This window comes from Lithobates pipiens, unplaced genomic scaffold (assembly GCF_037356315.1).
Source record: "Lithobates pipiens isolate NorthernLeopardFrog02 unplaced genomic scaffold, aLitPip1_a1.2 Scaffold_16, whole genome shotgun sequence".
Taxonomy (NCBI): Eukaryota; Metazoa; Chordata; class Amphibia; order Anura; family Ranidae; genus Lithobates; species Lithobates pipiens.
In genome coordinates this window covers 574,212,437-574,227,097 of record NW_027507748.1, presented here as the reverse complement: position 1 = coordinate 574,227,097, position 14,661 = coordinate 574,212,437, and the positions used below count along the sequence as shown (strand labels likewise).

Below are 14,661 nucleotides of genomic sequence, written 5' to 3'. Positions count from 1 at the left end.
GAAACTTGCGTCCCTTTTTCCACACAAATAGAGCTTTCTTTTAGTGGTATTTAATCACTAGTGGGTTTTTTATTTTTTGCGCTATAAATAAAATAAAACGTAAATTTTGTGAAACAAATGCCTTTTTCTTTGTTTCTGTCATAAATTTTTGCTAATTAGTAATTTTTCTTCATACATTTTGGCCAAAATTTATACTGCTACATATCTTTGGTAAAAATAACCCACATTAGTATATATTATTTGGTCTTTGTGAAAGTTATAGAGTCTACAAACTATCTGATCAGGCCTTTAGTACATCAGGTGTATCTCATTTCTTGAGACACTAATAAGTCAGAAAAGTACAAATACCCCCCAAATGACGCCTTTTTACAAAGTAGACATTCCAAGGTATTAAGTAAGTAGCATGGTGAGTTTTTTTAAGTTGTCATTTTTTCCCACAATTCTTTGCAAAATGAAGATTTTTTTTTATTATTATTTTTTTTTACAAAATTGTCATATTATCAGGTTATTTCTCACACACAACATATGCATACAACAAATTACACCCCAAAATACATTCTGCTACTCTTCCCGAGTACGGCAATACCATATGTGTGAGACTTTTACACAGCCTGGCCACATACAGAGCACCAACATTGATGTAGTACCTTCAGACGTTCTACGAGCAAAAATTACGCATCTCATTTCTCAACCACATATTACATTTTTTAAGGCCCTGGAGTACCAGGACAATGGAATTTCCCATAAAATGACCCCATTTAGGAAATCAAACACCCCAACGTATAATCTGTGAGGCATAATGAGTCTTTTGAACGGTTACATTTTTTCCAGAAGTTTTTGGAATATGTGGAAAAAATTAAAACGCATTTTTTTTTTTTACACAAAATTGTCAATTTAGAAGATATTTCTAACACATAGCATGTATGTAGCAAAAATTACACCCCAAAACACATTCTGCTACTCCTCCCGAGTATGGCGATACCACGTGTGGAGGACTTTTACACAGCCTGGCCACCTACAGAGGCCGAACATTAAAGTAGTACGTTCAGGCATTCTAGGAGCATATTCGTATATTCTATGAGACATGGGCTGCAAATAGGTACTCGGGTACTCTGATGGGCTGGTGACAGGTACGCTGATGGCTTGGTGACTGGTATTTGGGTCCTCTGATGGGCCGTGACAGGTACTCGGGTACTCTGATGGGCCGTGACAGGTACTCGGGTACTCCGATGGGCTGGGACAGGTACTCAAATACTCTGATGAACTGTGACAGGTACTCTGATGGACTGTGATTGATAGGTACTATGAGGGGTGGTGACAGGTCCTCTTTATTGGGGGGGGGGGGGTGGCAATCCGTGTGATTGGTGTACACTAGGCGGTAACTAGATGTTACCGCAATCTCCTCACACACGATCGCATGCGCCGTGCACAGACGGGTGTGACCATCTGTGATCGGCCATGACTTCATCATGGCCGATCACGTGGTAAACAGCCATAACCAATGGCTGTTCACCCCCTTCGGTGGCGAGCGGTGTCTCCGTGACACGCCGCCACCAAAGAAACAGTGATGCGTGCGCACAATCGCACGCATTCCCTGTTTAAACGGGAGGCCCGCCACAGTAGGTGCGCCACTTGGCCGTCATTTGACTGCCGGCGGTCAGCAACCTGTTAAATATATACTGCTTGTGTCACAGAATTTACAGAGCCTGCTTTATGAACTACAGAGAAGGAGTTTCAAGAGGCACAGTCAGTACAGGAAACACATCATATGTGACATGATTGCTGCTTACAGGCAAGGTACTATGGGACATGTAGTCTGTAAAAAGCGAAAGTAAACCAAAAGCATGAAACAGGAGAAGCTGCAAAACATGCAGTGGGTGGCCGACAAGTGTTTAAAATTGATTTTTTACTAAAAATGTGTGTTTTAAAAATTGCTGCACAAATATCATGCGACATAAATTGCAATAAGCGCCATTTTATTCTCCATGGTCTCTGCTTTCAAAAAATATATAAAATTTGGATGATTCCAATAAATTTTCAAGCAAAAGATGCTTATTTTTACATGTATGAGAGAAATGTCAGAATTGGACTGGGGGTAAAGTGGTAAGAATTTAGGCAATTATGATTTTTATGAGAAATTTGTTGAAGTTTATGGAAAACGTTATTAAATTACATTTTATTTGCTAAATCACTGTATGTATCAAAATAGTTAAAAAAATAAATAAAATGAAATACCATTTTCAGCTTTGTTCATCTTTTGGTTCTGTTGCATTTTAGTGTTACCTTTGTCCTTAGCCTTTATGGCACCATTTCCATTCTATGTGCATGTACTTAAACAATGGCTACATGGCCACTTTTAGTTAACAGAAGCCTGGGTGACAATGGGAGATAGAGACACAGTGCTGTCACCCTATAACAGGAACTGCTTGGACAAACCTTTTTGGAAGGTTCACAGTGTATTATTTTAAGGAGTTTAACTATACCTCAACCCCTTAATATTAACACTGTGTCTAATCATTCTAAATATCAGCACTATTATTATATATATATATACTATTATTATAAGCAATATGCTTTGATTTTGTTAATGAAGGCAAATCTGTGCATATTTCTGCGTAACTGATATTAATTGAAGTGATGACAACATTACACAATTTATATAGTTTGATCCATTGCATACATACAATTCATGCAGAAGTGACAACACATATAACCTTGAAAGAAAAAGAAAAAAAAAAAAAGAAAAAAAGAAGACACTATAGATTAAAGCCGCAAACGGTTTATTATAAACATCAATATACAAACAATAGCATGTGATTCCCTGCTGCTATTTGTTTAGGCTTTGAAAGAACATGGCACATTCACATATTTGCTTCAACCATTACAAGAGACATCAGCTGGAAAGAAAAATGAAATAAGTCATCTTTCTATAATTACAACATTTATATAGATATAATCATATATATTTTTATCTTTCATTTATAAAGTGCATAACCTGCCAATCTATACAATAAAGCAATTTTTTTTCTTTTTCTCACAGTAAATGTTAACACATATACACATACATGCATATTACGACACTGAATTCTTCTAGGCTTGTCACAAGTTGTAAGTTTGGCAGCATTTCAAACACAGCATTGTAAATTATTTTAATTAAAAAGAAAGACATCTTAGTATGGACACAAGCAGAAAGAATATTCTCATTTATACTCTGTTGACAAATAGACTTGATATAATTTAAAGATCTTTAAATACAGAGATTTATGTTGAATTAAAGCCGTATTAAACCCAAAACAAAAAATTTAATCTATTGCAGTTTACCAATCATTAGATGTGGTGGCTGCATTCATTTTTTTTTTTTTTTTGGGAGGGGGTTCCTTTGTTTTTACCTGGTGATCTGGGCAGTTATGCTGTGTACACATGACCGGTCTTCGCGTCAGATGCCGCGTACACACGATCACACGAAAGTCCGATCCTCAAGAACGCTGTGACGTACAGCACGTACAACAGGACTAGAAAAAGGAAGTTCAATAGCCTCTGTCTCATACTTGCTTCAGAGCATGCATCGTTTTTGGTCCGTCGGGACAGCATACAGACGAGCGGTTTTCCTGATAGAAATTGGTTCCATCGGAAATATTTAAAACATGTTCTATTTCTAGGTCCGTCAGAATTTTCGTAAATAAAAGTCCGATGAGGGACACACACGATCGGAATATATGATGAAAAGATTCCGTCTGATATTTCGCTTGTGTGTATGAGGCATAACACACCCCCTGTGTTAGAGTACACCCAGTCTGGATAAAGTAGCATAGGGGTACCTTAGGGCAGCAGTACTGTCAGTCTTAGATGTACTAGCAGATTTAGATACATTAGGGCTAGCCATACACGAGTCAATTTTTTCCATTCAAACAGTGGGTTGAACAAAAGAAAATTACTTGATTTCCCCATCGACACATTCAATGTGGATAGGGGAATCCCTACCACTGTGCTATTGTATTCTGACAGTGTGGAGATTTCCCCATTGTCAGAATACACTCATCAGCACCACCGTCTGTAGCTGTTGGCGCTGATTGAGACAAAATATTCCAACAGGCCGATTGTACACAAGTCGATTGATAGATCAACTTGTGTACAACCAGCCTGCTCATATATGGATCGAAATTCATCCTATCATTGCTGAACTGGCCGAATTTCACCAGGGCCCTCTGATTCCTCATGTACCAAATTGTATTGTCACTAATGTCTGCCTTCATTTTGTAAAGCGCTGAGCAAACTATTGGCACTATATAAATCCTTTATAATAATAATCTATGGCCGGCTTACCAAATTCAAACCAAACTCCAGCTCATACTGCAGTTACAGCAAAATGCTTTCATTTATTTTGGAGATAAAAGGTTTTATGTGAATAAATAAAATCTGATCATTGTAAGCACCCCTGTCAGTGGTAAATGGTTTGTCTCAACACTGATACATTTGCAGGATGTTTTGTACTGTTAAACAACAGACTAACTAGCAGGATCACCAGGTAAAAAAAAAAAAAATAGAAAGCCTAAAAAAGAAAAACAAATGCAGCCATTTAAAATATAAATTAAGCTTTGGCGCTAAAACCTTTTTGTGCACTGTCACGCCAAAGCTTAATTTATATTTTAGATTTCTAACCTATTCCTATTCTTAGGGACAGGTCTCAAGCACAGGCAGCTTTAACCCCTTAAGTTCATTCTTTAATTTATTTTTAATTTATCTTTATTTCACTATATTACATTATATATATATTCTTTTTTCCCCTTGCCTGTGTGGCGAACGGGTGGAATTTGTCCATAGCGCAATCTTATCTATCTTTTGAAATGCAGCCATTGCATCAAAGAATTGATAAGCTGCAATATAATAAATGCTTCCTTTGGGATTTAATACTGCTTTAAGGTGAGGTATTGTATGTTTCATGTATTAAAGGATGTGGAATGAAAGTGTAAATAAACCCGAAAAACTCACTTCTCCAATCTGTTGCTATTTGGTCTGTTAAATACACCATTGACAGTTTATATACACACACACACACAATTATATATATATATATATATATATATATATATATATATATATATATATTCAATATGTGCAAGAAATACCTGCTGATCATGTCAGAAATTCAAAGCTGTCCTGTGCACAATTCCTGTGTTATCTCAAACGTAATTAGCCCTCCCAATTTATATCTTGAGCCCACAAAATGATTAGCCTTTATGTTGTGGATCTGCATGGTTTAGAAAAAAGAAAAACATTGAGCAGGGCTGACAACACTCAGTCCACAAAAATGCAGTGTGCTCTCAGCCCACAACAGGATTTAGGAGCCAAGTACATTTCTGGCAAATCAACTGGTATTTTTCTGTACTTGCAAGGTCTTGAAAATAATGAAATGTGGAAATATATTGCAGAGTAGAACTGACGTTTTTTTTTTTTTTATTGTGCCCTGATATATGGCAATAACTGTTTAGCTGCAACATAATGTTATTCCAGCAGGGGGCCGTCTATAACAATCTACAAACTGACCATTCCGACCCGTGCAATCTTTTTTCTCAACTATTTCTATAGGTCATGTGTTTTTTTTCCTCTTTGGGATAAACCCTGAAAACCTAACCTGTTGAGGGTTACTGTGGACTGCTGAAAGATTTACCAGGGCACAGTGACACACGAGGGGTACATTCGCACGTCCGCATATGGCCGAACATAAAGATCAGTGTATTTCCTTTCTGAGCATAGACCTGAATAGCTGTAGGTGCCTGAATGCTGGGATATGCTGTTTCGTGCATACACCTTCATATGTGTAAATGTAAATCTCTGAATGTAGACAGTTTGCATTCAGAGTTTTACTTTGGACACATGCATGGCTTTACACAAATACCAGTGTATACACACATACAGCCATTCATGCCTATGGGGCAGCTGTACGCAGCACCTGTGGCTTCATGGTGGGGAAATACACTCAACCCTTACATTGTATGCTAACAGGCAGCCATGTACATGCATCTTTAGTCACTGAATACATTACTGTGTAACTGGCAATCATCTTCAGTCCTTCACAGAACCACATGCAATCACTGACAATAATATGAGTTTATATGACAGCATGCATCCATATTTATTTCTGCATGATTGTTTATTATAACGTATATACAATACTAGATATAACAGGCATATCAGACAGATGTTTTATGCTGCGCTACAATCTTCTCCTGAAAAAAAAAGCAGGCGCGGGCGTCAGTTAACATAATGTGGACCTCCTTGGCCCAGCGCTTCATTTGAGATTCTACATGCCTGGCACGTAATGTCTCACAACTGATCGTAGATTATTTTTATTTTTTTTGTCTCACAACATAGCAATAAAAATGTGTATTTCTTTACCCGTACTTAACTAAATACATGTAGGCCAATTCAATTAGTCCTAATATTAAGGGCCAATTCACACCAGTGCATTTTAGCGCAGCAAAACTCAGATCAGATCGAAATGGAAAGCAATCTGAAAATCAATTTTCAACGTGTCCTATTCACACCAGAACGTGGCATTGCGCTACAATGCAAAATGTATGTCAACGGACGGCAGCATGCATTAAAACGCGACTAAAATGGATGGAAATGTACATGCATTTTAGCACAAGTCCCTTACACAGTGTATTTAAAATCTGTTCTGTTAGGTCAGAAAAGGGGGTTCTCGTACTACATTTTAAAAAGCAGGTGTTTTTTGAAAAACACATTGGTTCCCCCTTTTTGCCCAGCCAGCTGGGAGGTACAGCAAAGGTGGAGGTATAACCTGTGAGCTTACTTAGGGATATACACAACATGACTAATTTGGGTGTATAACGTATGTGTCTCCTTAGGGAATTACGAGTGGAGGTGTAATGCATGTGCTTACTTAGGGAACTGTATGGGACAACCAGTGTGGGAGAGCTTACATATGTGCTTACATATCTGGTAGATATATTTTCTTTAAGGACTGGTTCACACCAGATGCAGTCCAGTACGTTTTTATGCTGCATCAAACACACATGGACAGTGTTTAACATGGATTCCAATGGCCCTAGTTCACACTAGCTCAGTGCGTTCCAGTGTAGTTGCCAAATGTAGGACATACAGTATTATATCTTGTGCTCTAGTCTATCAGAATAAAATGTTACACATTTAGGTAAAATGTTAAAGATGAGGGCAATTAATCATTTATATGTGAACAAAAGGCTATTATATTTTTTAGAGTATAATTCCATATGCATAGAAAAATGTACATTTTCCAAATAAACCCTTTTCCATTTCAAAATGATCCACCAAAGCTGACAGACGCAGTAAAACCTGGCTCTTTGTATAGCACATGCATGAACTATTTTGCTCTACTTCAGGCACATACACACTTTGGTTAAACTGCTGTAGTAAAATATTTACATTCTAAGATATACATTTAAAGAAGTTAGGATTAGAGTCTTTCACAATTTGGCACACGACTTTGAGATTCAAAAGTTTAAAATTTAGTCAACAATGTTTTTTGTAAATAGAAAAATAGCCCATATGGGCCAAAATATCAAGTTTACAAGATTTGACATTAACTGTTCAGAAGGCACACAACATTGCAAAGGATTGTAAGATTGGTACCTTACATCAACAGCATGGCAAAGAAGGTCAACCCTTTTTTTGTAGCATAATTAAAGAAAGCACTAGAACCAACTTTAGCTTATCCATGTAGGGCTGGTTCACACTAGATGCAATCCAGTGCATTTTATTCTGCATCAAACACACATGGACAATGTTTGACATGGATTCCAATGGCCCTAGTTCACACCAATGCAGTGCATTCCAGGGCAATTGCCAAAAGTAGAACACGTTGCATTTTGCTGTATGGAACACATCTGGAAAATGGCAAAAAGCATAAAGAGCACTGGTGTGCACAGGTCCTCAATTGACATTAAAAAAAGGGGAGAAATGCACTGAAACTAATCGAAAACGCACCAGTAATGTTTGACATGGATTCCAATGGCCCTAGTTCACACCAATGCAGTGCATTCCAGGGCAACTGCCAAACGTAGAACACTTTGCATTTTGCTGTATGGAACACATCTGGAAAATGGCAAAAAGCATAAAAAGCACTGGTGTGCACAGGTCCTCAATTGACATAAAAAAAAAGGGGAGAAATGCACTGAAACTAATCAAAAACGCACCAGAATGCTTCAAAAACATGCATGCAGAAACGCATCTGAACACAAAAATTGTGTGAACTGGCTCTAAATGTAAACTGACTGCGCATTTAACCACTTCAGCCCCAGAAGAATTTACCCCCTTCCTGACCAGAGCACCTTTTGCGATTCGGCACTGCATCGCTTTAACTGACAATTGCACGGTCGTGCAGCGTTGTACCCAAACAAAATTGACGTCCTTTTTTTTCCCACAAATAGAGCTTTCTTTTGGTGGTATTTGATCGCCTCTGTGATTTTTATTTTTTGCGCTATAAACAAAAAAAGGAGCGACAATTTTGTAAAAAACACATTTTTTACTTTTTACTATAATAAATATCCCCCAAAAATATCTAAAAAAAATGTTTTTCCTCAGTTTAGGCCGATACATTTTCTTCTACATATTTTTGGTAAAAAAAAAAAAAAAAAACGCAATAAGTGTATATTGGTTTGCGCAAAAGTTATAACGTCTACAAAATAGGGGATAGATTTATAGCATTTTATTATTACTTTTTTTTTACTAGTAATGGCGGTGATTTGCGATTTTTATAGTGACTGCGACATTATGTAGGACATCGGACAATTTTGACACATTTTTGGAACCATTGGCATTAATACAGCAATCAGTGTGATTAAAAATGCATCGATTACTCTAAAAATGTCACTGGCAGTGAACACTAGGGGGCGATGAAGGGGTTAACTGTGTTCCCTGGAAGGTGATTCTAACCGAAGGGGGAGGGACTAACAACAGAAAGTGACAGATCATGGTTCCTAGCTAATACAGTAGGAACACACGATCTGTCACTCCTGTCAGAACAGAACAGGGAAGTGTGTGTTTACGCACACTCGTCCCTGTTCTGTGTCTCCTGGTCACGATCACTCGTGGCCGACGGTCATCGCGACTGTCAGCCACAAGCATCGGCACCCCCGCTGTGCAGCCTGCTATCCAGACCCCGCGAGATCACGTACAGTAATGTGATTTCGTGCAGGAGAGCCAACCTGCCGCAGTAAAACTGCAGCGGCTGGTCTGGAAGCGGTTAAACACCACTATTTCAAGAAACCACCAGGCTAAATAAAGCATCAGTTATAATGGTTTGCATCAGTGACCCTTGTGAATTCCAGGTAGATCAGCTAAGTGGTCCTCTGAGACATGCGTTTATTTGCCACTACAATGTGCTTTTTAACATCATAGTCGAAGGTTGTATTTTTAGGGCGTATGTAAGTGATTTTTCAGTAGAAGAATATATAGTTTATGCCAGGGGTGCCCAACCTTTTGAAGAGCGAGGGCCACTTAAGTGACTTGGTAATCGGTCGCGGGGCCACAATGAGCAGAGCAGGCAGATGACAGGCCCATGCAGAGCGGACACAGACACAGCCCACTCTACTCTATGGGACCTCCGATCCGCCCTGACGGAAGGGGATTGATCCCCTTCTGTTATTTTTTTTTTTTTTTAGCGAATCAGATTGGAGGTAGGCGAGTGTAAAAGGACACAAATCTGTTTACATATGCCGTTTCATAGAGGTAAATGGAGGGTCCGATTGAGTTGGATCAATTGTGTGAAAGAGGCCTTTCACACTAATGCAGCGCAGTGCAAATATGTCTTTCCTGTGGGTTAGCTACACTTTGCAGTAGACTTCTGTTATATCCTGAAGGTGTGGTGCACTTTTTGAAAGCACAACAAACCCTCGGGTAATAACAGAAGTCTACGCCTCAGTGCAGGTAACCTGAAGGTCAGTTTGAAAGCAGCCCAGTAACCACTGCGCAGATATGCCCATATATACACTGCAATTTTAGTAATAAACTGGCCTTTAATAACAGTCTTCCATTCAGGTATCGCCTGCTGTTGCTGTCCCGGCAGAGTGCATTTGGTATCACTCCAACTGTGGCAAGAGACGGCGCTGTACAGGAAGCATCAGCTTATACAGCTCTGCTCCACAGCTGCTTGCTTTGCCGGCTTCATTAACAACACAGATGCTCTGGGGTGGCCGGTCTGCAACCCATGATCTGGGTTTGCTAATCTACCATCCCACACAAGGAGGTCGCAGGCCACATCAGAGGGCTCCGCGAGCCACTGGTTGGGCACCCCTGGTTTATGTAAACACCTACAAGAAATTATAGGGAAAAAAATAATATAGTGAATTAATGACCATGACAATACAACATTGTCCTCCTGCAAGGGTGTAATGTTTCTTCCTCTTAAAAATTTGAAACTAATATTTCTTCTAGTGATGACATACTGTATATGGACCAATAACATATATTAAACAAATATAAAGATGGTATGTACTGCATGGTAATTAATCCCTCCTGGGTTTTCTAAGCAGTGAAGGGCTGACTGCAGCCATTATCTGTTAAAAGAAAAGTAAATAAGACAACTGCTTCCTTGGCAGTCCTCCACTAATATTAGGACATTAACCATAATCCTACAATAGAACCAGCTAGAAGATGAACATATTTGTTGCTTTTTCATTCTTTTGCATATTATCTGACTTGTCCGTCTGCAATACATACATCTGTATATTAATAAGTACCCCTATGATATATAGCATTTTATGACACAAAGCTGAGATTTATACCCTGAAAAATAACAAAGGTTATTTTTTTTATCGTTCTTTTTTTTTTTTTTTACAATTTCATTTGTCCAAGAACAAAAAAAGTAGTACAAACATCACTCCAAGGTGAGATAAGGTGTACTAAATAAGAACATAGAAGAGGAAGTACAACGTATTGTAGCTCGTTAGGACCATAACATGGCAAGAATGACAAAGGTTCAAAGATTCAATCTTGTTTTGCCCAATGGGCTCAAGGTTTCCAGGAGTTCTCAAAAACTGAGTATTTTTCTCGTCTAAGAGCCAACAATTTTTCATATACAAAATGAGTTTTTACAAGCTCAAAAGTGTCTCATGTATTAGGTGCAAGGTTCAGTTTTCAGTGTCCCATAAATAGGTTATGTGTAACAACTATGCAAAACTGAATTGGGAAGTTCGCCATACCTAGGTTTATCATAATCACTAAGGCTGGTAACGAGGGACCATTATACCAGTGACCTCAGAAATAATTGGTAATATTTTCCTCCAGAAGCTGTTGATATGGTTGTAATTCCACAAAATATGCATCAATGTTCCTATGGAGCCGCAACCTCTCCAGCATAAGTGAGGCTGTGAGGGATAGAACTTGGCTAGTCTAAATGGAGTTAGGTAGCACCATTAAGTAATCTTTTGTGTCAATTCCCAATGCTGGATACAGCAGGTCGTGCTATAGGACGGAGTTGAACGCCAATTATAAGGTCCATTGTGAGCGCAGAAAGATCTAACTCCTATTGTCGAAAAGCAGTAGTCATGGTAAAGCACATCTTATTGTGGAGGGTGTTATAAAATAAATGCTTCTGTGAGTCAGTGAAACTATTGTATAGTATTGCCAAACTTTGGCAGGGATAAATACTAATCGGAACCGGGAATGCCCGTAAGTGTGTATTTGTGTATATTTTAAGTATTTTGTGGGTGACAAGCCAAATTCTTTCACAAATTCCCAAAAGCTTTTGAGGGTGCTGTCTGAGTACAGATCCATGATAGTGGAGAAGAATTCATAAAGCCATGATTTAGAGGAAAAACAAGGTATGAAGACATCCAAGACACTAAGTGACACCTGGGGGCTGAAGGTAGGGTTCTTCATGCAATCAGGGATGATTGTACTGAGGTAAGGGCTTTAGAGCAAGAAGTTGCAGGAGATCTGCTAGCAAGCAGCTATAGAGGTCACATCCATGGGCTAACTACTTGTTTTGTGTAGGGATGAACACAAAGCCTATACTAACCTGATACTTCAGTCCTTCAGACAACTGCACTCTCCCACGTCCAGCGGTGGACTGCTTTTGACATCTTCACATCCAGAGTCCCACTGCACAATGACAACAGGGGGTTGTTTGCTTGGTGCTGCCACCTTTCATAGAACGCCTTGTATTTTTTTTTTGATGAATACAAAGCATTTTGGGATTTGATAAGGTGGATGGGGGGGGGGGGGGGGGAGAGGGTGACATCACAATCTCCACCTCATAGGCAGTAAATGCCTAATGATCTTAGGGCATACTCACTCCTAGTTACTGGTATAGGCATCGATAGGTTAAGGCCTAATATGAAACAGTGTGCCCAATAATTGATCTCCATTAGGAAGCAGATAAGGGCTACATTCAGTAGATTAAAATACAAAAGGAGAGACCATAAGAGACCATAGTGCACTGCCACACAGGGGTGTCTTAGGGTTCCACCACAAAGATACATGTTAAGGCCAAACTATATATAAATATATATATTACTGTTGCTTCATTATATCAGAATAAAGTCAATTTCTCTGCATATTTGTAAAAATCTAAAATATTTGTTTGATTTGCCTTCTAAAAAATAATGTAGAAAAATAAGTGCTATTTCTCTGGTTGTTACGTGGTAGGTAGATAAGTTTTATTCAGAAGAAGCAGCCCTTGCTATATATAGAGCTATCATGTTAACCAGTTTGATATACCCATATGACAATTGCAAACTTACAAGAAATAAGTATAAACTATTTTCTGGGAATTGCATAAGCCATATCCTTACAAAATGGGCTACGAATTAATTATTTTCCCTGATCGATGTTGTGGTTTCAGGTGAAATGCAAAGGAAGACTTAATGTGTATAGTTAAACAGAAGGCTGGTTTCCTATGGAGCTCCACCACTGAAATTTCCCAGCAATATAATCTCTTTCTAGATAGCAATTCTGGTCTACATCAGAAGTTTTTTTTTTAAACAGAGACAATTAATTTGACAGAGGAACTTCATTGTTGAGAATCTTCACAGAAAGGCCCCATAGGCTAACATTACACAGAGTGCTCCCAAATCATCCTTCACCTATCTGAAAATAACCATTTTAAGTGGAAATATCTATTATATCATGTGCATAGTCTGTCAGAGTTAAATGTTACACATTTAGGTAAAATGTTAAAGATGAGGGCAATTAATCATTTAAATGTGAGCAAAATGCTATTATATTTTTTAAAGTATAATTCCATATGCATAGAAAAATATACATTTTCCAAATAAACCCTTTTCCATTTCAAAATTACCCACTAAAGCTGACTGACGCAGTACCTGAACTAGCCAAAACCTGGCTCTTTGTATAGCACATGCATGAACTATTCTGCTCTACTTCAGGCACATACACACTTTGGTTAAACTGCTGTAGTAAAATATTTACATAGTAAGATATAAATATAAAGAAGTTAGGATGTTTAGAGTCTTTCACAATTTGGCACATGACTTCGAAATCAACAAGTTTAAAATGTAGTCAACAATGGCTTTCGTAAATAGAAAAATAGCCCATATGGGCCAAAATATCAAGTTTACAAGATTTGACATTAACTGTCTAGAAGGCACACAACATGGCAAAGCGTTGTAAAATTGGTACATTACATTAAAAGCATGGCAGAGAAGGTTAAACCTTTTTTTGTAGCATAATTAAAGAAAGCACTAGAACCATCCACTTTAGCTTATCCATGTAGGTCTTTTAAAATAGTATGTACTATATACAACGGTAAACTAATCATCTGATTAAAAGGAATTCCCAGTTATTTCCCATAGAAGAAAACAGAATTAAGACCCAGCTTAACTTGGATACACCAAATTACTCACACTTTTAAAATGAAAGTCTTAATTCAAACTCAAGAGATTTCATTGCCAAAGACCTCGAGCACTAGTGGAGTGAGCATTGTGCTATGCTCTGGCTTGAAAGAGATGAAGCGATACTGTTTGGAATGCTCTTCATTTAGGCTGCGAAGGTCAGCCAGTTTCTGGATCATCTTGGGGTACAGGAGTCGACTTCCTGGAGGAGGATGCTTGCAGAGGATGTATGTTTGAAGGGTAGAAGAGAGGCGATCTTGAATGGCTTCCACCAGTGCTTTATTCAGCACACCTGGGCGGTCTAAAAAACATTTTATACAAATTATTAAGATGGCTCTTTCAAGGTTATAACTTTAACCATTTTGCTTTTTCTGAGAAAGAAAAAATAAACGTACTACACCATACATTTTCAAATGGAAATTTCTGTGCAATACTTGTAGGAGCACAATAATGGTATTTTATCAACATCTACAGGAGTAGTACACTAGGCATAAAAAACAAAAAAAACAAAGGACAGCACTGCCTATGGGCAGTCCCCTTCTGGTATAAAACCCCCTCTTCGCTATAGGCAATTTAGTTAGTAACAAAGCAGTGTCAGAAGTCTAAACTCCAATAGAATTGTGGGTGCTGCGTTCTTCCAGGAACTCAGATAAAAGTATTTTAGGGTAACAAAAAATCCTGTTTTCTCTTATGTTTATTGACTGATTCTTCAGAATTCTTCTCAAGGAGGGGTGGGCAAACCAAAAAAACAGGCAAACACGCCAACCACCCATACCACTCCTAAAGGGGCAAACACAAACTCCTAAAC

General features: G+C 38.3%; 1 protein-coding gene across 3 annotated transcripts in view; it reads right to left on the bottom strand.

Annotated features, from left to right (window-relative positions):
- Positions 1–2,763: 2,763 nt before the first annotated feature.
- VDR (vitamin D receptor) overlaps positions 2,764–14,661 on the bottom strand; it is a 242,269-nt gene continuing 230,371 nt past the window's right edge. For 2 of the 3 annotated variants that reach the window (XM_077483753.1, XM_077483751.1), the window contains exon 9: positions 2,764–14,154. In XM_077483753.1, coding sequence (XP_077339879.1) covers positions 13,895–14,154 — 260 coding nt within the window. In that variant the 3' untranslated portion in view covers positions 2,764–13,894. The remainder of the gene's footprint in view (positions 14,155–14,661) is intronic. The other variant, XM_077483752.1, reaches the window with a different exon arrangement.